This window comes from Rhipicephalus sanguineus, chromosome 9, assembly GCF_013339695.2.
Source record: "Rhipicephalus sanguineus isolate Rsan-2018 chromosome 9, BIME_Rsan_1.4, whole genome shotgun sequence".
Classification (NCBI taxonomy): Eukaryota; Metazoa; Arthropoda; class Arachnida; order Ixodida; family Ixodidae; genus Rhipicephalus; species Rhipicephalus sanguineus.
The window spans coordinates 17480727-17507635 of NC_051184.2; the positions used below are offsets into that span (position 1 = coordinate 17480727).

Here is a 26909-nt window from a genome sequence, read left to right on the forward strand (position 1 = left end):
CATCTATGTGCTGCTTTGTTGAAGTGCAAAACGAATTGCACAAGAAACCAAAACTGGGCTAGTCGGTTCAACATTGTGAGCAGCGAGGATGACAGCATGACAGTAACAGGAATACGATGCTACTTGTTTCCTCATCTGCACTGGTCGCCATGTAAAATGAATATCAACCAACTAGATCAAACAACTGCCTTGGCAACCCGCACCTGTGGCATCATTCTTTCACGTTGAGAGCTGTTAGTGGCTGCTTAGATGGTACTACTTGAAAATTCTTGTGATCAGGGCTGTTAGCAAAGCATACTCAGACCAGCCAGATCGTGACAAAGTGCTTATTGTGACCATTGTCACAGATTTATTTGCAATGCAGCTCGGAGGTCCTGCATGAAGGACGTTGTCAAAGGCACATGCATGAGGTCAGTTCAGCTATGCCTGTTCAAGCTCGCATTTGATTTAGTTTTAGTACTTCCAAACTCACGAGCGCATTTAAATGTGACGGTGTATATGTATGCTGCTAGTGTGCTTTGGGCTAGGTTTGTCATTGGGAAAGGTTACTGTAATGCCATGATACCGGTACTACATTGCTTCAGGAATACTTGCCCGTGCAGCATCTCCCATATCTATGTATCGTGATTTTTTCATGCAACATACCACAAAACACCCTACAAAATAATTTATTTGCAACTACATATCGGGACAATCACCATCACTGATTTGTCCTTGCTATACCGGCAACTGAGAGGAAACGACTAGAATGTTCTTCGGCTCCGCTGAGCCTTTTGGCACATAAAACATGGAATGTTCACTACAGTCCGCTTGCTTATAAGTAGTCATTGTTTCATAACAATTCCACATTTTTTAATATAGACACACATGAAACACATAAAACACAAGCTGGAAAATACCGCAGCGATAAAAACAGACAAGCACGAAACAAGATAACAAGGACAAGTGCATCTTTTATCGTTCTTGTCTGTTTTTAGCTCCGCAGCATTTTGAAAGGATGTACCAACATGCCCATCTCGCCCTTTTAAACAAGCTGGAAACCACTGTAGTATTCACCATGGAATATATATTGAAACTAAGGACAGTTTGCTGAATTCACATAAATGGCTGCCAAGCAAGAGCAATGCACACCAGTTGTATACTGACTGCGTAATAAACTGCATATATCATTGTCATACAAACACACATTGGTGAAGATGCAGACACAGAGGTAAAGATGCCATGTGTGGCTGGCTTTTGACCAGACCAAGAACAACAGCAAACATCAATAGGTATTAGATTCCATCAAAATGGATACAGGCTAAGGAACACATACTTTTGTTACTCGACCAAGCAACATGCAAGTTTCTGATATCAAGTCACTACAGCTCGTCAAGTGACGTCTCCTATTCAGGTCAACAATGACCTTCAATTATCATTGGCACAAATGTTGACATCACAAAAAGACGATCTGTAAGGGTAATCTTTAATAGAAGCCCTTGACAAAAGTAGAACAAACATTCAGGTGGATGGCATTTTTTTATTTCGTAACCCTTACTCAACCTAGCAGGATTCTGCAGAATTGATTTGCCAAATGTAGTACAAGTGTCAGCAGGGTTATAGTCTAACCTGTAATTAAAAGGGATACTTTAACATTCATGGAAAATTACTGCAGAACTCAGTTTGCTGAATATATCCTGTAGTGTCAAACATAGATGTGTTTGGCTCGTTATCAGTGAAGTTGACCTTGATTATAAAATGTCAGCTAGGAATAGTGACATGTAAGTACATGAAGTAAGAAGGTGTAATTTCTGGCATTTTAGGTATAAACATATCATGACGTAAAACTTATCACAATTCTTTGACAGGTCATCCAACTTAACTTAGTTATGTCCACGGTAAAAAATTCACATGCAAGGCTGTTCCCAAAACTGCATAGCCCACGAAATAGGTGATGATGCGCTTAGAATGGATATCACTCTGCCACAAGTTCACTGCAACGTCGGCCCAGACAACAGAGCGAAACTTTCTTTCCACTCTGTTGGAACTGAGAAATGTCGTCCAATACAACACCGGGCTTGAGGCAGCAATCAGCCGCGTCACCACTTGAACGTTTGCAAAGAGAACTGTGATCATCAAAAAACCAACAACATGCAAAAGATACGGAATGTGTCGTCTGTCACTGCAGTGCTTTAGAGCAGAGGCCGACGAATGTAGGACGACTATGACGACTGGCAATGCCAGAATGAAATTGGGCAGCTGCTTCAGGCGATAATACATGAGAAAGCCCACATCCCAGTAGTGTGATTGGACGTATCCGTAGGAAAAAGGAACAAGATTCGAACACCACTTCGAAGCATTGCGCCCTGCCAGCCTGAACCCAGACTCAGCCGCCTGATTCAGGACTGCAGCAGAGAATCGCTGAGAGTAGTCGGGTATGCAAAACAGTGACCACGCGTAACACTGGAACAAAAGGAATGGCAGGATGCAGAATGATGCCCGGAAGACGGATCTCACAGGTGTCAAGCCACAGACCAAGCCAGAATAGAGCAGGAATCCAGCAGACAGGAACCCGTTAGACCGAACAAGGCCGCCCAGGCAGAAAAACAACGTCGCCAGGTTCGGCCTGTTCTGCTCGAGCAACAGCAAGCCCAAGAAGCTGACGGCTGCGAACACGGATTCGCTGTAGCAGGCGCTGAAGAAGATGGACGCCGGGTTGAAGCAGAACAAGAGGACCGCCTCGTCGGCGTGCTCCTTTGAGAAGAGCTGATGCGTCAGCCGGTGCAGCGCCACGGCGGCGACGGCGAAGAACGACACGTTGACGAGAACAGCGCTGAGGAGGAGCACGCTGTGGCGCGAAAGGCAGGCATTGGTGAGCGGGTCGACTAGGCCGTCGGCGGTCTGGCGGACGAGCCACGGATAGAGCGGGAAGAAGGCTAGCGTCTGCTCGTACGTGTAGCCGTGCTCGGCGATGTGCAAGAAGTACTGGCTGTCCCAGCGCGCCATGCCACCGAAGAGCCACGAGACGAGCCGGTCCCCCAGGTCCCTGCTCGCGGGCCAGGGTGACCGGAAGGCGTCCGCATTGTGATCAGGCACGGCCCAGTTGAAGGCCACCTGGCAAGAAGAGGACGCGCCGCCGTTTAACTTTATTTTGGTCACGCGAAAATTAACGCTAGCCAAAGTAAAACGTAAAATAGACCGCATGCACGAACTGTTTAGGTGGTATTCTGGACGCCACAGGGAAACATCTTGATGATGGTTTTGTAACCTGTATTAAATAAACCAAGGAGTGGAATTTAAGGGCTCGTTTTTTTCTTTGTTAGACACAATCTTAATGAGAACCAACAGATAATAATCACCGATGTCATGCGAGTCACCGGCAATTCCTCGGTACTTGGCGAAAAATGCCCCAACGTTTGTGCCAATCAAAAATGAATAAAAGAGAACACGCGAAAATTACAAGATGCGCGTCTACCAAACTCGGAACTACCAACACAGCTTGAATGCTCCCTCTGGCTCCAGAAAGCAGCCAGTTTATTTTGTAACCAAAAGAAACATGTTTTTGCGAAAATAATGCAGGAATCGGGTGTCGTAAGTCGGTCCGCTAGTTCCAGTGTGGCTCACAGCTTTGACTACACAAATAACGCCACTCAAAAGCGTTTCGCGAGGTCACTGTTAAAGGGGAAAAAGCGTCACTCGAGCGTACGAAATTTCAGAACACAACGATTGTCGATTTTGCGATCCGAACGCGTGGCGAAACCCACCTGAAGCAGGAATATCACAAAACGAGAAAAGAGCGCGAGCACGACTACTGCTGGAATTCATTTTCTGCAATTCAAAAGCGCAACATTTCTTTTTACACGGTGTTTACAAACACCGCGCTTATGAACGTCATCATCGGCAAGGTGTGATGGCGCGGGCTAAGGTAGCGCGGGCCAAGCCCACCAGCTTTCCAGGCGCCTCGATTTGGATCAGAGTAGGCTCTATCAATGGAGTATGCAAAACCGTGTGCAAAACCAACGCCGATGAGGAGCACTACAAAAGCTCTGCAAATTATCACGCTAAGTTTCCTTCATCACACCTCATGGGGAAGCAGTAAACACTGAAAGCAAAAAATGTTAAAACCTATGACGGAGCCGCTGTGCTGCAAACGATCAATTTTAATTGTCGCTGGTTGCAAAGGCCCAGCAGAAGCCGAGCAAACTGTAATTTTAATCATGTTTTCCTAGATACGCCAACTGAGTAGATGGTGGGAAATGATGGACATCGGGGGATGAGGGAGGAAGGGGGGGGTTGCTGCTATTTGTCGCGTCATCTGTTGACCAAAAAATAAATAGATAGCTCGCCTCAACTATAACGCTGTTACGCACGCAACGTACGCAGAAAATTAGCAATTTAGTGTTTTATATTTTCGATCCCAGATGGCGCGACAATCTGCAAGCTACTCGCAGAATCGGCCATGGGCATGGTTTGGTTTGGGAGCGCAGTTTCGCAACTGATATGATTTAATTCGAAGGCTTGTACCGATCCAATTCCAGCCTATCCATAATCGCGTCACAGCCTCTGAGCCGCAGCAGGGTAGCAGCAGTCCCGTGGTTTCTACTTATTTAAACGACAGTGTGAGCATGTGGACATGCACTGGCGTTCGGACTGGGACCACCCACATTAGGCTCTCGGGAGCCTGCCGCAAAGCATAGTCGTGCGGCGTTCCAAGGTCGCGACAACACTGAAAGAAATGAGTGAAATACTGCCGAGACCGGACCCTGTGTTTTTCGAGGAGTCTCAGCCGCTGTTAACGAAAAAGGTATGCAGTGTCATTTATTGTTTTCGCAGTTGCTTGGATGTAACGCGCATATTTTAATTATCTGCCTACGACGTCTGTTGCAACGCCCCTTCTTTTGCTCGCGCAAGTACATCGAATTAAGCAGCATCTGTGTCAACCCTCAGCTGCGGTGATTATATATATTCAGTGTGGTCACGCTAAACACGCACTAGCCGACCTGGCGAAGGCGATACAGGCTTTAAACTGGACAAGTACTTTTGCTTGTCTAGTTTATGAAACGATCTGCGTTGACACTTCATTGGCCATTGGTGTAATGAAACTGTCTAAGCTGTGAAGTAGTGCCATCTCGCCTCTTTGGCATCGTAGTACTCTCCTTCATTATATTGTGCTTCAAATTTACTATGTACGGGCAGCAAGCTCAAATGAAAACTTCAGGGGTAGTAAAATGGGAACTTGGTTTGAAAATTGATTGTTTATTTTTTGATACCTCAAATTCGACAGTAGTCTGTTTGTTCGTGTGCGTGTATGTAGTGCACATACAAAATTGAAAATTTGGGGGGGGGGGGGGGGGGGAGTAACCCCGGCCTCCTGAAATGGCATCTCTTCTCCATGAGAGCAGCAGTGTCTTTTCAGCGCTACCTTGGATGTAAAAGTTGTCTTTTTTTTTTGTTTTGTTTTTTTTTTCAAAGCAAAATGCGCTTGGTTTACTTGCTCTCATATTGAAACTCTCGACAGGATAGCCAAGCCAGACGAAGACGGCTGCCACGGGTGCCATCTGTAGACAGAACAAGCCGGCGCTTGGACCTGCCTCGGCAACCTCAGGCAGTCAGCTTTAGCGGTTCAGAATCCTGTATCCTTTGAGCCTTGTTTGTCAACTGTTACACACGTAGCTTCAGATGTGATTTGTGTATTGTGGCAGCTGTTTGTTTCGTAACAATATTGCGAGTTGGCCTAGTTGGTGCTTGTTCATTTTTGAAAAAAAAAACTGTGCACAAATGAACATGTGTGTTCACGTTTTTCTATGTGCTGTTTTTCTTCAAAAATGTTTGTTTCGTATCTCTCCTGCAACAGCACCCAGCCGAGTAGAGGAACTGTTCATTCAGCAGGCATTTCGCCTAGCATGAAAGGGACTGCAGACTGAAAGCCATTGGAACTGCGTATCTGAGACATCAGGCTCAAAGCTAATTATGCAGAAAAAAAATGTAAAGAAAAAGGAAATTGTGAACATTTAAATACCTTTGCATATTAGAAACTACGTCAGCGGCGACAAAAATGTGTGCGGCTTCTTTTTCTGCATTTTGGGAACAAGGCTGGTCAACCAGGGTTAAGGTGGGTGTTCATTTTGTGGATTGGGTGTCCAGCTGCCCAGGCAGGTTCATTCTCAGTCGTATTTCAGTTATTGCAGAACTTTTATTTCTCCATCATTTCCTATTCATTCTTACTCCCCCCCCCCCACACACACACACAAAAAACGAAGAAGAAAAGAGAAGCTACTGTATGCATAGAGCTAAGACTGAAATAACAGAGTTGACATTGGAGCTCATATACACGTGCCTGCTCAACTGCTATTTCATGCAATGGCAGACCTGCCTCATTATAGTGGACAACTTCCATTGCATGGCAAAATGTAAAATAACAATATTGGGTTCATTAGGCAGGTCTGGTGCAGTTTTCTGAAGGCCCAAGTTCAGTATACTGAGAAAAAAAAAGCTACGCTTGTTTTGCTTGTCCATCTGGAGTTATACTTGACTGCCAAATCGTGAACAGCTTTCAACAGCCAGCACTATGATGAACACTCTCCCACCTCCTACCTGCACCAGTGTTTTCAAGTGGACCAGAAACTGGGGGAAGGCTCTTTCGGAGTGGCAAGTATACTTTTTTTTTTTTTCGCATTCTTCATAACATTCATAAAGGATGAAAAGTTTTTTATTTTTGCTTGCGCAATTTTGACCTGTTCCTGATCTGAATTACCCCCTTCCTGGCAGCTTGTTCAGACAGGGCCAAACATGATTAACAGTACCAAATTTAGTTTTAATTCTACGGTGTACGTTAAAGCACAGCTGCCCTTCAGATGGTTGCTTTTGTGGAGTTCTCTTGCTGCTGTGCTTCCATTTGGAATTGTCCTGTCCCTGTCGACATAATCCGTCGGTGCCATTCAAAGAACTCTTGTTCCATTCAAGGACACCCTTCATGTGCCTCCTTTGAGCTGGTTGACTCCCCCTCCCCAGTCTCGTGTGGCCTTCAAGGTTGTCAGCAGTTGCCAAGGTGCAACTGCCATCTGCAATTTACTGACACAAGTGTTCTACGTTGTGCCAAAGAGAAGTAGGCAATGAGAGGTCTTCGAGTCGGTGGATGTGATGAGACAGTCTCAAGCAGTTGTCGGCGTGCTGCTTGGGGCATGATGTGAAAAAAAAAATGCTATTCCCTAGTTCCAAAAAAGTTCAGACATACACAACAGGCTCCTCGCACAGTGATCCTTCTTCAAGTTCACTGTTCTGTCATGTTTTTACCCTAATTTTTTACTTTTAATCCAATGTACCGCGTGGGTTTTATCAACATTTACTATTAACAACTTGGTGACCGACTTATTTGTTCACAGTGCATTCAAATGGTTATGCGATAAAGCAAAGCGATAGCTTTTTATGTAATGTGTGTGTCAGTTGTAAATTAGCACTTGTGTTGTGTGTATCATTGTAGCTGTCTCTCATATTTTTCATTATTTTAACCCCTTAACACGTATGTACCGACTAGCCCAGACTTCTGCCTGATAAAGATTGTCGCCCCGTGTTTGCAGGTGTACAAGGTGCGGTGCTTGGACGATGGCCAGTGGTATGCTGTCAAGGTGGCCAATCGCCAGTTTCGGGGCCAGCGCGATCGTCGGCTGAAGTTGCAGGAGGTCGCCAAGCATGAGCTGCTGCCGCCGCACCCGCACTGCGTGCGCTTCATCAAGGCATGGGAGGAAGACCACCGGCTGTACATCCAGACGGAGCTGTGCAAGTGCAGCCTGGCTGCCTATGCAGAGCAGCACCACAACCTGTCGGAGAAGCTCGTCTGGGAGTTCCTTGTCGACCTGCTGCTGGTACGGTATGCTGGCATGCAATGGACATACCGATACTCGTACTTGTTTTTCCTTTAACTGAACAAGGGTTCTAGTAAGGGCTACTGGGTATTCCATGGTCAAGTTTGGTTGTAGCGTCAAGTAACCTTGTTATGAAAGAAGACTCGAAAAAGATGCACTTTGGCAACTACGCTTTATTTCACGTTGAAGACACATCTTTCCAGTCTCTTTCAGTCTTTCTTCTTCCATAACATGGTTACCGTACTTTATGCTACAGTCGAACCCGTTTATATCAAATTATCCCGTATATCGAACAATTTCTAAACACGGTAAATTTACATTGAGAATATATAGCAAAAGTTACTGTTACATCGAACGAAAATAGCAACGACAACCGATATATCAAACTCCATGTGCCTCAAAAGTGCCCCAGCAAGTTGGCTTTCCCTCGCGGTGGCGGGGAAAACTGCCGGCGCCACCCTAGAAAAAGTGGTTTAGACCCGGTTGTGCACGGGCGAACACCCCCCTGCAAGAAATGATCCTGGCCCGCTCGCAGCGCTTACAGCCAATCAGAGGCCGTCGTGCTTTCTCCGAGGCGCGGAGGCGGTAGAAGTGAGCGCCATTTTTTCTTTCTTTATGCTTGTGTGCCTGCTGCTGCCTGTTTTCCTCGAGTCCTCATTCAGCGTGGTCCGTGCTGGTGGTGTTGCCTGTTGGTGCTCTGTGAACTTTATTGGCGCGCTGTCGTCATGGCTTGTGCAAAGAGGCAGAATTTGCTGTTCGCCGCGAAACTCGAAATCATAAATCGGATCAAGCGTGGTGAAAAGAAGTCCGACGTCGCCGCCGCGCACAAAATTCCAAGGAGCACCTTGAGTTCCCGGGAGCTATCAACGGATCGACATTCGACGAGTTCATCAGTGCGGACGGATGTCGCCATCATGGGTGAGCTACAAGGTGAGGGCTACGTTGCATACGTCGTGCCGACCACGAGCCAAAGCGACAGCAATAAGGAAATTGACGATGGTCCATTGCCTACATCCTCCGAAGTGATTAGTGCACTTGCGTTGGTCCGGCGCTATTGCGTGAATGTGGAAGGCTGCTCCGACTCGTTGGACAACGTGAAGGCGTGCGTGCTGTCACAGGCAGCGAAGTCGTTGACAGAAGAAAATCCAGGACTATTTTGTTCCAAAGTAGGGCACGCAAGTAAGCCACCATATTAATAAAGTACTTTTCTTATTGTTATGTGCCATTGTGTCAAAATACTATAGCGGGCCTATATCGAATTATGCCATATATCGAACTAATAAACGTTTTTTGGCGAGTTCGATATACCCGGGTTCGACTGTACAACCTAATTTTCTCTTTTAAAGGTGTAAACAATTTCTATGCAGACTCGTCAAGAAATCTGGGTGTCTATTCATGCCTCTGTCATGTAAGACTAATCGCTATCAAAAAATTAATCTATAAAGCATGAATTTTCTTGGTGGTACTGGGTTTCGAATCGGGTGTCACACGCTCGGACGGAAAGTGTCTTACCGACTGGGCTACGCACGAATGCTTGCAGAATATGACTGTGTACTAACCATATGAATGCATTGTAGCTGACACACACACACAATTAAAATGAGAATACATTTTATGACGGCCTTGTTGAAATATTTTGGCATGGTGGAGTAAAGCCCTCTCTAGGACAACATATAATAAAACGTGGAGCGTTGTACGCATAGGGAAATTCCGACATTGCCATAATTTAATGCCAAACACGAGTTTCGATGACCACAAGGTTGGGGGTCTTTCATTGGCCCGTTCAGGCCGCTGCTGAACTCTAAAAAAAAAAAAAAGGTACCATGCCAATGCTGCCCAAAAGCAACATTCCAGGGAAGGCCACAGCAGCAGACTTTCCTACAGTAAAGCTGTACTCTAGTGCATCACTTCGACAACTCCCAAAGGTGATTCAGCATGAATTTTTTTTTTTGCTGTACTAGGCTTCACCGGTTATAGCCGTTAACTCATATTATGTGTCACTTGGTGCAAGCTGTGCCTGAATGTATTGCAACCTACTGTAATGTTCTCAATTGTTCTAAATTGCATACATGGTGCAAAAAGTCTTATGCAATCTAGAAATCAAGTGAGCACGAGCAGTATATAGCTGGGCTCGACAATGACACACACATAGGGCAAAAGCAAACTCACTTCACCCACAGATCAGATTTTGATGACTGCTGATCATGCATGTAGCTATCGCTGTTCTGTGAATGTTTTGTTTTGCTGGGCAAAGGGTCGCCCAATAAAGAGTCAAGTCGTTACAGATATGGCTGCAGCGTGAGTCTCTTTTGCAACCACATGACGTTATGTGGTAAAAGTGGCTAGACCGCTAGTTCTTCTCTGACTGTCAACGGGCTGTTAAGATAGCGGAATACTGTCTCTTGCTACTTCGGCATTGTATGTGTCAATTTTCATTCTCCTGCCCTTCGTGTCTGTTTGCTACCCTGAAAGTGGAAAAAAATGCCGCCACCCAAATGTGTGAAGGATATCCACATGGATTGCTCTATTCGGTGTCCTCTTGTTGCGAGTTCTCGATTTATTCGGCCTTGCGCAGTGATCCTCTAGTCTTCTGGTTAGCTTGGATGGTAGGGTGACCATCCAAGAAATGAATTGGTTCAGGATCAATTTATCGGCAACTAAGCTTCTTCTAGTAATCTCGCTCTTGTGACTTCATGCTACAAACTGGTCGAAGGCTTTTTTTCCTCTTCTTCTTTTGACAAACCTTCTCCACCATGTGGGTTTCCGTACTGCATGCTTGTACTGTTTTTCCTTGCAAAATGCATTTTGTTCATCGAAGCTGACACACCAAAGAGTGTTTTGGACTGGGCTTTTCACCCATTGCGATGGCTGCACTGGCATGTTATTTTGCTCAAAAGTTGCAGGTTCGATTCCTGGCTGCATTCTGGCACATGGTAAAATTGCAGAAAGCTTGCAGGCTTCATACAGAACTTCAGCATTTTCTTTTATCTTCTTCCAAACCACCTTTAGCTTTGTACTAGTGTGTTCAGTCTTCTTTTTTTTTCAGTCACTTTGTGTTCTTTTTGTTTCCCACACTTTCATATTCATTTTGACAAATGTACTTTTGTAGTTTTAACTATTGATTAAACCACAGCCTTGCATTGTTTAATGCATTCAATTGCTGTTATTTTATTATTGATGCCATGTCCCCTAATAGCTTTATCGAGAGCTTGTGAGGGTGCTGTCACCCCCTGTAAAGGCGTTCTCGCCGCATGGCACGATCGTCCCGCGGATTAGACTGCAGTTGGCTTAAACAGCCGCCGAGCGAGAGAGGTGGCGCTGTGCTTGCGCGGTGGCACCAGCAGCGCTGCCTGGTGGGGACAAGGATAGGCGGGCGTGCAGGGAAAGACACCGAGGTTCTTTGAGGTTTAGCGGCGTGCGCAAACGGATGTCTCCCGCGGTGGGTCCATGGAGACGATACCGCGGCTCGTTTCCGATGGACCCCTTGTAGTGAGTAGAACGTTGGCGGCGCCGCATTCACGGTACCTTGTATATGAGTTATGTTGCTTGGGTTTGCTTTCTGTGTATTGTATTGGCATTATGTAAGCGTGTTACTAGTTATGTATTAGATTCTGCAGGCGATCTTGCCGTGATGTAAAAGCGGCGTTTAATAAATATACACTTGTTCAACCCAACGGTGTGACTGTCTCCATGTGTTCCGAGAGCATCTATTCAGAGACCCCAGAAACTTTACATGTTGCCACTTTTTGTATTCATTCTTATCGTCATGCACAGAAGGTCTCGTCCTGTATATCCATATTGCGTGATTATCGCCATTTAGTGATTTGAATAAACAGATATTGATGCATGAGCAGTGCCGTGGAGCTGTCCAAATTGTCGAGCGTGTTAATAGGTGACTGTGTAGTCTAAAGTGAACTGGAGTTGCATTTGGTTACTTGCCACTCAGTGTGCGACTTGTATCTTCCCAATGCTAAACAAGTTGAACCAATGTGTACACAAATGGTGCTCTTTGATGAAGGGGCTTTGCAGTGACGAAGCAGCAGGTCAAGCAGTGTATGTTGTGCTGTTGCAGGGTGTGAAGCACCTGCATGACCACGACCTGGCCCATCTGGATATCAAGCCTGAGAACATCTTCATTTCCAGAGATGGCTACTACAAGCTGGGTGACTTTGGTCTTGTCCTTGACCTCAGGCAGGTTCGTAATGGATGAGAGCTGGTGCTGAGACACTGCTCTTTGGAGCCAAACATTTCCTCTAATACTTTTAGTGTTCCTTTGCTCCAGCTTGGCATATAGAATTTGTTTGACCTATGGGACCTGCTTATCATTCTTTAAATTAAAGATTAAAGAACCACCACAAAGATACGAAATGCTTTTCGTATGTTCTTTGTGCGTTTCATGGTGTCACAGTTTAAGAGCAGGGATATCTCTGGTTGTACTTGTCCTATTGAAATAATTCCATTTTTGTCAGCGATGTAGAAGACTAGACTTCAGTAGGCTTATAAGATCAGCAAATGGTATTACAGGAATTCTCACAACCAAATAATTTGAGATGAGTGTTACTGTGGATTCTTCAAAATCGTGATATGCTGCAACTCCAAAAAAAAAGGGGGGGGGGGGATGCTGTACAAAACGGGCACAAAAGAGAACGACGACACAGGTGCACCTGTGTCGTCATCCTCTTCTTTTGTCCCTGTTTTGTACTGCACCCCTCTTTTTTTTTTGCATTTAAGATAGGATCGTTACCAACTAGCTCAAATGGCTAGTTGGTAACATTGGGGATTTTTTTCCATTTTTATAAAATTGGATTCAATTGCTTAGCGTTCAAAGGAATATGGATTTCAGCTGGGTAGATGGGTATGTTTAAGTTTGGTAGTATATTTGGTCATCTGGTTGATTTTTTAAATTTCTTGGGACTCTCTGAAACAATATAGGCCCGTCTTCATCTGGTGTCTGTCTTGCAGCCGGACTCCTCTGACCCTCTTGAGGGTGACCCATGCTACCTAGCACCGGAGCTGATGGAGGGCAATTTCACCAAGGCAGCAGACATCTTCAGGTAGCGTTAACTTGTCTTTTTTTAAAAAATTATTTGTTTGACAATGCTGCCAACCATAGTGCAGGTATTTTGCAGAGTGGGCAAAAAAATTAAAGCTCATACATAAGTCTCTTAAACAGAAAGCAGTATAGCATAAAGAAAAAAATAAGACAGAAGCAATCAATATGTGCCATATAGTTGGGTTGAAGGTAAAGCCTAAATGAATGAAACACTAATGAAAAGGATAAAGTTTGTTTTTAAGTTACAGAATTGCAGAATAATTCCAGCGCAGTTCTGGCTCACGCTGACACAGTTTTTCGTCAACTCTGGCAGCCTTATGATGTCCACAATGCCTTGGACATGTACCAGAGCCATGCAGTTCAGGCGTGCTACCACCATCGTACTATGCAGTAGTGCCGTAAATCGAGAAAAATCGCAAGGGGGGACATATATCGGACTATGGTGGCCATTTTGTTTTTATACATAAGGGTTGTATTTTTATTTGCACAAGAATTATGAACAAAATGCCAGGGAACGTTGCCACATCAAAGGCTTTTCCCGTATCTCGTATAGGGGTTATTTCCAAAGGGGATTTGGCTTTAGGATTTGAGAAACATATTGATACCGATCTCCAGTATGACTCAAATCTGGACGGCGATTCCGGAACTTGGAGATTTTGTTTCGCGGATATGTTTCAACACAGGCTGACTGCATGGGCTGCCTCGCAAAAAAAAAAAAAAAAGAAAAAGCTTGAGACCAGTCCCGTCTGTGTAGCTTACCCAAAAAGAGGAGTTTTAATTGCAATTGGCGAGTTAATCAGAATACCATTTAGCAAAGTCTCGAACATCTTATTCCTTGTGAAGCCACTGGCCACGTGTTTGAGACCCCGGATTTAGTCGTTTCGTTACATTTACATGACCGCTGCACTACGAAACCCTTTTTCTCCTCTAGGTTTTTTTACACACATCAAACGAGCAAATCCACTATTTGTTGTCTGCTTTTGCCAGTCTTGGCATCACAGCACTCGAGCTGGCTTGCGACCTGGAGCTACCCAGTCGAGGTGACAACTGGCACGCTTTGAGATCAGGAACTCTGCCGCACTACATTGCGCAACGTATGTACTTTGTTCTGTGTGTGCTTTTCAATTCAGCCTTGCCCTTGTTGTTCTTGTCGAAGAGTGTGCATTTCTGCCTTTGCAGGTCTCTCTCCTCAGTTGCGTAACGTGATCCCACGGATGATGCACCCAGAGCCAAAGCACCGGATCACTGCTAACCAGCTGCTGGCCCTGCCTGAAATCCGCAGGGTGCGCCTTTGGCGAAGGCTCTATGTGACACGAAGGAGAGCGGTGAGCCTTCTCTACTTCATGAAGAAGGTTGCAGAATTGCATCCCCACCACGGGGACCGCATTTTGATGGAGGCGAGATGGAGGCCCGTGTGCTTGGATTTAGGTGCACATTAAAAAAAAACCCCAGGTGGTCAAACTTTCTGGAGCCCTCCATTACGGAGTGCCTCGTCGTCTCTTGGTTTTGGGATGTAAAATCCCAACAGTTATTATTCCATTTCATAAAGGAGTGTCTTATGAAACCAGGTCTGGGCCTCTTCGTTGTGTTGCGACGTAATGATCAAAGTGCACGCTACTATTAACATTTGTCTGCCTGAGAGAGAGATATATAGGTAAGGCTCGTCTTAGAGTTCGACAACTGAAAAAGATTGCAGTGCAGATAAAAAAATGCGCACACACACACACACACATGGATGGAGCAGGACAAGTGCTTTTTGTTTCCGCTGCAGTCTTTTGCATATAGTATGTCTCGACAAGCCCAATTCGCCACATTATTCAAGAAACTGATAAACTTAATTTTTGAGTGTCGGGAAATAATCCTATTTACATTTCGAGAAGGTTAATTTGTGGTCAAGGAAAATGCCGTGGCTTGAAGGGACAGAGTACCAGGCATATGTTGCTTGTGTTCAAATGAAATGAGTGAAAACAGTAGTGCCTGTTATACTAGATAGCTACGTCGCATCTGATAAATTTTCGAATCCCTGTTTGTTATGCTCATGTATCAAGTGTGCCTGTATAAAGGTTCTCATATACAGTATTAAGGACTGAAACATACCAGAGGGTGAACATGAGTGTTCTGGTGTTTAGTATATCAAAAATGCATCAACTCTCTCTCACAGCGTAGCTCAGTGTAATTGGACAAATGGGAAATGCAGTGATGGTGCCATCGTGTTAATGAAGTTTAAACATTTTGCTTTTCAAATAGAAGAGTTAAACAACACATTTGTAACACTTCCAATCGGAGGCTATCCTACTGCAGGCCAGCCCAGCCACTGGCCACTTTGCTTTTGCTTATTGTCCAACATTATGCTACCAGAACAGATATCTTGACATGAACAAATGTTCGCTTCACTGTAAGCAACACTTCCTTGGATCTTGCAATGTTGCTTTAGCTACGTAACACTAGAATACTCGCTGTAGAAAAGCGTGTTCCTGAAAATTTTATAATTGTATTTATATTGTGTGGCTTATAGGATAGTGTTCATTTTATTGTGCATCAACTGTGCTGTATGCCAAACTACCTTCATTACAATAATTCTGCTTTCAATGCAGTCATGCCAGCGGATAACTAAAAAGTGGAGGAGGAAGGCGCTTTCCCGGAATGGCACCAAAATCCGAGACGGTGGCTGCGCGTTTTTCTCAACAGTGTGAAAGTGCGAAATTAGCAGTGAAATTGGAGGGGGCGCTTGCTAGGAACTTCACAGTACGTGATCACCGTCTCAACTGTTCCCTGCATTTTGGGCTGCAAGCACTACATTTACTTTTCGGAAATACGAGCCTTTGCTCTGTTGAAGTTCTCAAAGCTCTCGGTTGTGAACATATTTTAACGTCTTCATTTACACTTTCCGCTCTCTAGATCGCCTGGGTGCAGGACCTGCTGCTAGTGACCTGGTTCTGGGTGCACTCATTCCTGGAATCCACCTGGAAGGTTCCATTTTCCTGCATCAAGACTTTGTTCACGTCCTTCCATCCCAGTGTCTCCCGTCAGGTGCAAGTCATCGACCACTTTTCAGACGGTCGGTGCTTAATCCTTGGTCTGCATGGCTACGGCATTGCAAACTTTTATTCCGTGATGTACATCCATAGCCCTTCATGTATTACTTGCCATGGTTGGTTCAGCACTAGTGGCTGCTTTTTCCTGGTGTTGTTACCTTGGTGAGAAAAGTGTTAAATTTAGTCATAATCGCTTTAATGACAACCTGGTGTTACAGCTCTTTTAGGTATTCAAAAAGCCATAGTCCTTTGGGGAAATTAACCAGGGCAATTTACTGGCTAATTTTGAAGCTTTTCTCCCGGTTTTTTCCAGGGGATTATCTTTCACAACTTCTACACAGATGCACCACTTATTTTATTTCACTCTGTTGCCATCAAAGCTGCTTTTCTAGGCAATCTATACAAACAATTAAAATGCACAGAATTCTGAACAGATCGTCCCTTTGAGACTCTTTGCTAAAACTGAGACTATGTTGTTCTGCCACATGTCCTAATTTTGTCGGGACAAATCTGCTGTCGGGTGCAAGGTTGCGGGTTTTATTGCCTCCACGGTGACTCCATGTTGTTGGGGTCAGAACCCAAGAAAGCATTGGTGCTAACAAAGTTGGTAACAAAATTGACACGAGACCTCGTAGTGGAGTGCTTCAGATTAGTATGGACCACCCTATGACCGCATAGGATTACTCTTGACCATCATGCACTCAGTCTGTGTAAAATGCAAGTTGGGGCGTGTTTGTATTCAGTTTAGCTTTAATCCTAGCTGGAGGAAGCTATAAAAGGGATGCATTTAAGTGTCCTTGAGATGTAAGCATTTCAGTCAGTTTGTAGATGCAGGTGCTGTTTGTGCATTGTCGTTAATTTCTGGACACGAGGTTTTGTCTGAGTTAATATCGACTTAGACAATATATTTTTTTTTTCTTTCAGACGATACATTCGGAGACTCCTCTCTGAATTGTGCACTTGAAGACCAACAAGACATCTCTGGGATACACTTGAGTGGCTTTGAACGTGGCTTGTGGGATGGCGAGTACTCACCTAAAAGGTTTGTCTGAAATGTCAGTCATACTTGCAGTGGAAAGCTTTGTTATATTGTGAATTTAAGTCGAGGTTCATGTTTCAACAGTAAAACAACCCCACAGGTCTTTTGGAATAGTTCAAGATGCAAACAGTCATGGATTTATTAAGCTGAAAAACATTGATTCGGTGTGCGGTTACACGCTTAGGATTCTGAAGATGCAAGAAATGTGCTGAAACTACATTTTCAATGGACAAAGTGACTTCGTGCCACAAACGGGTGAAGGGGTAAATGCCTTAGTGTGTGTGTGTGTTCAAAAAGTACTGCCAAGTCTTAATGGGCAGCTATCCTTGAAACGAAGAAAGGTAAAATGACTGCATTCTGCTGATACTTACTAAAGCTCAAGGACTGCGTCACAGTGATGCAGAAGGTGCAATGTGCAGCGATGGGAAAACTGTAGAGGAAGGTGGCAATGTAGTTTATGGAGCAAACAATGTTTAACCGATATTCTAGTTAAGTAAGTAAAAATGTCTGAGGCCCGTGTACTTAGATTTAGGTGCACGTTAAAGAACCCCAGGTGGTCGAAATTTCCGGAGCCCTCCACTACGGCGTCTCTCATAATCATAGCGTGGTTTTGGGACGTTAAACCCCAGATATTATTATTATTCTAGTTAAGTAAGAAATGAGGCCGTATACTGTGTAGAATAGGTAACTGTTCAAGGTATGCGTAATGCAGTAGAGGATATCAATGAACTGAGGGGTGTGACGTAAACTGGTTATTAGCAGTCGTAGCCTTGCAACAGCTGAATGCGTGTTAAGGTAGAGAATGTGGGGAGAGGCACTTGTCCTGATGGGAGCATAAAAGTAGCGCCGGCTGATGATGGTCATGGATATCCAGACATGTCTTCGGGGCCAGAATTGCGGGAAAAATTAATTGCCTAAATTTTTTCATGATCGAAAATGCGTGGGGGCCACGACAGTGTATTCTTCTCCCCCAACAGGTTGACACTCGAGCCTCTTCAGCACAAGCATGACTACCGGTTGCACAGCACACCAACAGGCAGTTCAAGGTCTGTGAGCTTCATTTCTGCGTTCGTAGAAAACTCTTGTTGGCATACTTTTCTACTAAAATTACTTGAGTAGAAATTCAGTGCTGCAGGCATTTGAACACTGTAAAAGTGTTATGCAAAACAGCAGAGGTGGCGAAGTGGTAGAGCATCCGCTTCCAATACGTATGGCACTTGGTAATCCACCAGCATATTTCTAACGGGTAGAGAGGCATCCCAACCAGACACTTGGTTGTGTTTGGGTACTCGTCTTGAAAGTTGTCCCCATGAAGATCTGCAAAGGTCTCTTGTCCCGCCTAACCGCCATGGTGGTCTAGTGGTTATGGTGCTCGACTGCTGACCTGAAGGTCACGGGATGGAATCCTGGCCGCGGCGGTCACATTTTCAATGGAGGCGAAAAAGGCAAAAATGCTTGAGGCCCATGTACTTGGATTTAGGTGCATGTTAAAGAGCCCCAGGTGGTCAAAATTTTCGGAGCCTTCCACTAAGGCATCCCTTACTCATATTGTGGTTTTGGGATGTTGAACCCCCAACAATTATTATTATTATTATTATTATTGTCTCTTGTCCCACCACAGCCAGCCTGGTGAAATGGTTGAGCATCCACCACTGCTGTAGGAGGCAGAGAGCAGCTGCCAGCAGGTATCTGCCATTGTAATGGGTACAAGTGCACATTCAGCGCAGTGCTCGGCAGAGGGGGGGTTTCAAGTTGCTTGCGAGAACACCAGTCCTGTGCAACATTGGCTGCAAGGGACCACTAACCCTATAGATAAGGTTGCCTTCCTTTTTTTTTAAGACAACACGATTTAGACTCCAGGATTCAAGAGCTAAATTTTGCATAAATATGAGTGTCTGTGTCCACACCTCCCAAGATTGAACCCCAATGTGTCATTTAGGCTACCACCGTAAGTTCGGCAGGTCTTCTGTACAGGTCAAGGCTGGGAATGACAAGCCTGTTAACGTACACTAATTGAGCTGCACTATGTGTCTGAATTTACAGACTTGCATACTTTCTGATATTTTTCATAAAGCTTATAAATTTACTCTTTTTAAAGTTTTATTGTCCTGTTTAAAATGGTTTGCGAGAAAGTCTTGCTCATCAGTCTATGAACCTTCCTTTGGAAGTATTCCAGTGCTTAACGGGTGTCAGAGGGGTACTTGGTTATCGTAAGAGACAAGTGTCTTTGAAGGAGTCCTCTCCTACAATGGTGCTACAAGTTTAGTGCTGCTTGTATGCCTTGTAAATCATTGTCTATAAAATACATCTTTGTCAGGAAGTATGAGCGTGCATGTGCAACAAAAACAAAAAAATTGCTTGAGGTCAAGTTTATAAATCAGTGCTCTCCCGCCACCCTCTGTTATATACCACAGATTTCTGATTTTAAACGGGAAGCATTTCTTTGATGTTCAAACTGCTTGCAGGTGTGTGTAGACCATGTTATGGACTGCTCGAATTGTGTGCAAGATCAGTGTGCATTAGCTGCAACTTCTGGAACAGGGTTGAGACTTCAGGTCAAGTAGGCCTTCCTGTGATTTGCTTGGCCTCTTGTCTCCATCCTGCTTTTGGTGGAGCTCTAACACGAAAAAATACAGGCACTGCAGTGTAATACAGCATCTTCAAGCAGTGGCTGTAACGAAGGAATCGGATGCCTGGCATGTGCATCACGTGGCAGTGCCTCTCAAAAAGATACTTCGGCACATGAGAAGCACACATACAATAGTGCCCTAACGCAGGCATTTGATCATGCTAATTTCGCCATGCATTCTTTTTAAAGCGTTATATGTGGAATCATCCACGAATGCGGATGTTTGTCGGGTACTAGGTATGGAAACGTCACTTTGAGGCGTCTTGACAGCTACACACACTCGCTTGTCAATCGCAATCGAAATATGCTATTGCATGCTTGTAGAGTTCACACGAGATAGCATGCTAAGATACAGCAGTGCTTAATTCTGGGCTAGTAGTCTGTTTCTCTTCCCCTTGTAGAACTCATTAAGTCGGATACAACTTAAGAAGGCCCAGACAACCGAAGCGCGGCAGCCGATCGCCTCCGCAACTAAAGAAATAGTCCCGCTCGTGCACGCGCCGATGTTCCCCAAAGGTGGAGCCACCGGCCGTCCTGCTCATGACGTCAGTCCCGAGTGCGCGCCCATTGGTGCAGGCTTGTGTTCATCCGCCTTTGAGGAGGAAATGCCGCTGATTTCTAAAGTTGTATCCAACTATAGTTGTCTGAATGCACTTCAAGCTAAGCGCTCTGCCCTTGTTAGTTTTCCCTAGAAAGCACTGGCACACATGTACGAGAAAGAAAAAAGAGAAATCTTTGTTGTAGTTGCTAGGAGCAGGCTTTTTTGCATTTGTATCTGCCATACTGGGAAGACGGTGACATGCACTAACTGGGTTCATTTCAGGTTGAACTCTTCCTTCAAGCCAGTGCCTTTCAATCTGAGTGTGAATGATGCAACGGTCAAGAACCTCTTCCCAGTGAGTAATGGGGTGTTTATAGCAGGTGCAGTACTCAACAGCATTTTTGTCAAAGTCCCACTATTCTGCCAGGTCATCAAAGCATAAATTAAATTTCCTTCCTTTTTCACTGTAGAATTGTTGCAAAATCTGCCTGGCAGCTTTTCTGTGCTGCAAAAATTCATGCAACGGGCCAGTGCGAGCAGTCTGTGCTGCAGTTAATTGAAGTGTGTAGCCTATGCTGGTGCATATGTGCTCGTCTTCTGAAGACACCTCCATCAGGAGGTTGGACCAGGCAAGAATCCAGGATTTTTTTTCAGTGGGGCTCTTCCTTTTTGGATCATTATTCATGATGATGATTGCACTGATGATCACAATCGGTACTACCCGTAATCTTTTTACACCCCAGCGCGTGTTCTAATAATTCAGTAGAAGCTGAAAAGGGCTTCGCTAGTTATCTGTGGTGCGCTGGCACTGAGCTATCTGTCCACCACATCTAGCCTAATGACATCTAGACGCCCCCTCCCCTCCCTTTGGGTATGCGCATGGGCTGGATTTCTTTGTAGTTCCTCTAATCTTTTGTGCACTTTAGATTCCAGTACATTCTGTTGCAAGCATGCCTCAAGCATTCAGCACAGGTTTTTGCTGAAGCTGAACCAGCTACCCTGGCTGAACACATGAAACGCAACACTGTACCCAACTGCGGCAAGGGTGGGCTGCAGCACTGTTGTGCATAAACTTTTGCAGTGCAGGAAAGTTGCCTTGTAAGTGTTGTAACTCATCTGAGATGGTGTGGTGCATTCAAGCACAGTTTTGGTGCAAGAATGGGCTTAGCACCATGCTGCACCAGGCTCGCATGTGGCAGTTTCAGTAATGGAATGTGTGATGTGGGTTACTGTATTCTAACAGCAGAGCTGTTTAAAGTAGTACTGACACAATTTTGAGACATCGCAAAAGGGACATTTTTCGTTTCCTTGGTATGCAGTGTCAACACTGTCCACACACCGGAGTTGGAGAGCACGTATAAAATATTTTAACTATGAAGTTTTTGTCGCTGAGCATCTGCAAGCCAGCTCCACTGAAATGGACATTATCTCGACGAGTCAAGACAGTTCCCCTGCGAGTTCTGCGTCCTGCATGCAGCCTAAATCGTAGAAATCACTGTCAGTGTCACTGGGCGATAATTCACTCGTTGTTGTTTATGTGCACCACGACCAGATAACGGATTTGCCACTAGTACGTCGCAAGTTTCTGCATGCCCGTGACATCACACTGCTATGAAACGTCACTGAGAATCCGCCCCTTCGATATCGAAACCGAAAGTGTCTTTTTAAGGTAGCGGTAATTAAATTATATACGATGCATTCCCAGGCACCACAATACTCGTTTTAGGTTTCTCGACACCAGTACTTTAATTTAGAGCAACAGTCCGAAAATTTTTAAAATTCGCGTCAGTACTCCTTTAAGCCGGCCACAAAACCTTTGGTGTCCACAGGAAACCAGAGGTAGTTATGCGCCACAGGAATTGGGTGAGCCCCACTAGAGTACAGCAGGTGCAAGCGTTAAACGAAAACTCTGCTCAGCGAAGTGGAGCACGTGAAAGAAAAAGAAAGTGATAGAAAGAAAGAGAAATAGAGAAATAAAGGGAATAAAAACATATATAGAGAGAAACACTCGAAAAAGAGGTAGAAAAACTGAGCAAGAAATAGAAATATAGAAAGAGCGAGAAAAAGAAACAAGGAAGGCCAGCCAGCTCCGCTGTTCCTTCAGGCTTGGCACCACTAGTGCAAAGCTGCCATAATTATTTTCTTTTTAATTGCAGTTCTGGAACGGCAGTATATAGTGACAACATATTCATACACCGAACCCAGGTGTCAAAGTAATTTTGCTTTGAAATTGCAATTTAATGCAGGCATTGCACACTGCGTAGTCATTTCGAAAATGTGTTTCACTTTATGCTAATTGTTGCTGTCCATACTGGACCCACTCTTTGCTCATTCTTTCGGGAGCACACCTATAATTACACATCAACAGATGCAGTGGTTGTGTTACCTGATGGGAGTACAAACAGAAAAACTTGTAGCTGGGCACTGTTAAAACATAATGGAGCCATATTTGTTTAGCACGCTATTCGTGCTCATCAATAGGAAATAGTTGTGCAGCGTTTTGCAGTGGTAGTGGTCGTGTTTTTTCCTGAGACATCAACAAATCTTACTCTTTTTATCGCCTCATAGTGATGTTGATGTTTGCCAAACACAGCGTTTAGAGACAAACTTTATATTGAAGCTAAATATGCTAAATGAACTAAATAGCAATAGGTTGTTGTACAAGATGTGTAATGAAGAACAAAAACTCAAATTATGCAGGATTATACAGACCATACTTCTAAACAATAGAACCACTTTGGGCAAATAATTACAATCATGCCGACATTGTCACAGGGAAGAGAAAAAAACATTCATTATCTTAACAATATTGTCTGGGAACAGGTTTCAATAGTGTCTTGCTCAGAACGAGCTACCAAAGGTGTGCGTTTTGAACGGATTATTCTAATATTTTTTGCATGAATTATCTTGTCGAAGTGAGCCATATGTTAGTTCTAAGAGGTATTCGTGGGGATTAATGGCATTATTATAAATACGACAAAGAAACTTAAGCTGGAGCTTCTGCCTTATTTTTAATGGTTCCCATCGCAGTGCCATTTTTATTTAGGAAATACTTGAAAATGAATTGGCTATTCAACAAATCTAACTGCTTGATTTTTCACTTTTTCCAGCCTATCGATGAGGGTCCTTATCTTCACGTGCGCTGCCTGTTATGTTTAACCATGCAAATGTTTTTTCAGTTTGTGTTTCTGTGTGTGCTTTATTTATCATACTTTTTTTTTATAGGCAGATGAAGAAAAGGTGTTTTCAAGTGGCGAGGACTCCTTGTAAACTATGCTGTCCGGTGTCCACCCTTCCTTTTGTTAAAGCTAGTCAACTGAGTAATGTGTTTTAGTGTTGTACATAATGAAATTGCAGCTGTTATATCGGCAGCATTTACAAAATGTTTATGCGCGTTTTTTCTGTAATTTTACTTGCATTTTATAGTTTATTGTTGCATTCACTTTGCCACAAGAACACATTTTGTATTGTTTGTCTACATGGCAGTATTTTAAAACTAGCTGTTGGCAGGATATCGATGTTGTGAGAACTGTGCAGTTTTTTTTTTTTTTCATGCGCTCGTTGCATTTTTGTGTGTTTTATTGCATTTGAGTGGCATTCCCTACCATGTTTAACAAGGCTGTAAGCATTGCTCATATTTTACATTTGACGTTTACAGCACAGATTGTTTTAAAGTTATTGACAACCATTATATAATCATAAATTGATGTTCAGCAAGCACTCTTGCTCAAGTAATTTTTAGTGTTGTTTAGTTGTTTTTCTTAATTGAATTTCAGCAATGTCAATGATTAAAGCACACTGTCAGTTTTATTATTTAAAATTTTGTCTTATTCTGTGGGACCACTTTATCCTTGTAAGTTTAGTTTTGTATTTGTATTGAATTTGTGTATTATACCCTGCATAATATATTGAGCAGCATGTTGTTGTAGTCAAAGAGCCGGTTGTAGTCAGTCAAAATCTGTTTTGTTCTTGGACTATGTTGTATTAAGAGGTGTCCGTAATGGCAAGCAGGCATTTGACATTGTATTATGGAAGTCTGAAAGCTTGTTTCACAAGTCATTTTAGAGTGGAAGTGACATTGCGTTGCTCAGTGTCTAGTTGTGTAACACACATTTAGTACATTGTGTACATATTGCATTGATTTGGGAACCAGTCTTAATAAACTGATTTTAAATATTTTATTTCTGTTCATTATTTACCACACATAAATCTAAGTACTACTATGTCTTTGTTTAAATGCGCACAACTGCTTGCTACCTATATGCACCTTAGCATCTGTTGCTGTGTGTAGGTGACCTTGTGTTCACGAAACGTGATACAGCAAGTGATCTTGCAATGGTTGACCTTGGCTCAGCTTATTATCAGATTTGGCTACCTCGCTCAAACCCATGTAGCTTTGTGCATTCAGGAGTCCTTGGCTCAACTTTCATTGGCCACGGCCGATTTTGATCTTGTCATGAAGGTTCAGGTTTTGCACAATTCTTAGAGCTGAAGGTCATCTGATGTGAATGTATACTCAAGCCTCTGATACAGCTGGCTCAAATCGGTCATATTGCTTACTGAGTTCATGTAATGCTTGGTGAAGAAGTTTGTTGAGTTGGAGGTTTCAGCTGAAAACAATATATAGGTGTTATCGAGCGAAGGTAGTCTCATGCCCACTCTGGGGGATTAACCTGAAATTGATGTCAGATTTAGGGATGGGCGAATATTCGGGTGTTTCGAATATTCGAACGAATATTACAGTGTTCGAATTCGCATCGATACAAATTTATATTATTCGAAATTGCGAAGTATACGAAATGAAATGTTTGACCGCACATAACCTCCTGTAAAGGTGGTTTCACTGCAGCGTCAGGTTGCTGTACCGTGAAACCACCTTTACAGGAGAAATCTGCACTGCCGCGAAGCCACACTTCAAAGCTAAGCGTACATATTTTTTTTTTAAGTTTAAATCGTGTTATATGGGCTTATATGCGCTAAGTATAGTAACTTTTAAATTGTAACATATTGTACCACTTCTAACCTGCACCCTACTGCTATTCAAATCTTGATACTATTCAAGGTTGCTTCCACTTCATTTCAAACCAAAAAAAGTGACATTCGCTCATACCTAGTTTCAATTCTTAAAAATATTGTGCAATGGTCATGACAAAAACGCTCATTTTTCATAATAATATGCGCTATATACTATTCGAACTATTCGATTCGACATTATTCGACCAAATCACTATTCGCTTCGGATTCGCTTCGAACCTCAAATTTGCTGTTCGCCCATCCCTAGTCAGATTCTCATGGAAATGATGCGTGAAGATTTATTTCTAACCTAAGAGTAGTGTGCAGGAGTTTTCATCGTAGCATAGGCTGCGATTACAGCAAAACAAGTGTTCTGTAATCGTATAATAAGGCTTCATTTAACCGCTAGCGCGCTGAAAACTGCTGTTACATTCATTACATTAATGTTCAGCGAAAATAAAGTAATCCTATAGAAATTATAGAAATCACCTGTGCTTTCGGTTTTAATTTTTACCGGCACTACAATCGTCATCGCGTCCACCAACCAGTGTTGTGATCCTGTTTCACGCCAATGGAAGAAGACCATACGCAGATAAAAAAAATTATTTAAAAATGTCTACTCACTTTCCAGAGAAACCGCTGCAAGGTTGGACACTTCAGACGGTACGCTTTCTATTGCGGTGCAAAACAGAAAAGCGATGAAGGACGGTAGACAGTCCCTTTAACCACTCCGGAGTTAATGGCGCGAAGGATAATTGCGCTGCTTGTTTAGTAGATTCGTATAGGATCCTCAAAATCGTTTCAGAGCCGGCCCCTCTTGGGACCAGCCAAGACCTAGTTCTTGCAGCTGACGGGTAATTACGGAAGACATGGCGCCCTGTGCCTCTATGTATTTTCATCAAACTAGACTTGTCAAGCACATGTGTGCTTTTCTTATGTTTCACCTGCAGCTAAGAAATGCGAGAATCGATTCGCTTAAAAGAAGCTATAAAAAGCCGCCTGCAGAGGGTATGCCCCACCTGCAACATCGGCAACTAATAAGAAAAAAAAAAGACATTTAATTTGTTACCTAATTTCTCTTCAGGAAAACCATTTAGCTGCCTGGTCTGAATGTGCAAGTAAATCATTATTGCACTCTCCCCTTTATTTGTTTGCTTTTCTTTTCTGTTTAAGCATTAGTTTAAAAATTCGTCAGATCGTACGCGTTGTGGGAATCGGTTTCATGCGAAGCAGTCAGCGAGTACTTCTATGATGTACTTTATGACTTTGAGCCAAGCGTTACGAGGTCTTATGGTGCATACGTCATTATTATCGAAACTAAGCGCACTTTACGGGGCAATCATGTGAATATCGTACGTATACCTTTCGTTAACGTATTCCTCCGTGGTCTAGCAATGCTTCAATATAGCTTATTGCTTAATCATATAGGAATACAAATGTAATGTTTATTAGACTGCTACAAAAGCGGAGGCAACACTGGAACCACAGACGTTAATCTGATATGACGTCTGTATCGTAGGAGAAGTTAGATAGCGAGCACCACAAACACAATTGACGTTGCACCGACATTACGCCTGCATAGGCTGTTATTTCAAACCAGTTTATAGACCTGGCGTGGCTATGTGGTAGAATACCTGATTGCCACGGCCCACGCAGAATGCCATGGGTTCGATTCCTGCTGGGATCCTAATTCTTATTTCCATTCTTCGGGTCAACGCTGCCGATGTCGGTTTTTGTTAACGCTCTTTCATTTAAATT

At 43.7% G+C, this 26909-nt stretch overlaps 2 protein-coding genes across 3 annotated transcripts; one reads left to right on the forward strand and one right to left on the reverse strand.

Moving 5' to 3' along the window:
* Positions 1–654: 654 nt before the first annotated feature.
* Positions 655–3096, reverse strand: LOC119404670 (GPI mannosyltransferase 2). The gene has a single exon (XM_037671266.2). The coding sequence runs from the start codon at positions 2983–2985 to the stop codon at positions 1867–1869; it is 1119 nt and encodes a 372-aa protein (XP_037527194.2). The 5' UTR covers positions 2986–3096; the 3' UTR covers positions 655–1866.
* Positions 3097–4544: 1448 nt separating this feature from the next.
* Positions 4545–24332, forward strand: LOC119404671 (membrane-associated tyrosine- and threonine-specific cdc2-inhibitory kinase). 2 transcript variants are annotated; one of them, XM_037671270.2, is made up of 13 exons: positions 4545–4783; positions 5498–5612; positions 6530–6627; positions 7557–7841; positions 11914–12036; positions 12804–12895; positions 13882–13988; positions 14074–14219; positions 15793–15952; positions 16854–16971; positions 17946–18014; positions 20421–20518; positions 23364–24332. In XM_037671270.2, exons 1-13 carry the CDS (start codon positions 4715–4717, stop codon positions 23369–23371), a joined length of 1488 nt encoding a protein of 495 aa, XP_037527198.1. In that variant the 5' UTR covers positions 4545–4714; the 3' UTR covers positions 23372–24332. The 2 variants fall into 2 exon arrangements, with proteins under 2 accessions (XP_037527198.1, XP_037527197.1); XM_037671269.2 differs by having other exon boundaries at positions 4546–4783; positions 20421–20493; positions 23364–24331.
* The last annotated feature ends 2577 nt before the right edge of the window (positions 24333–26909 follow it).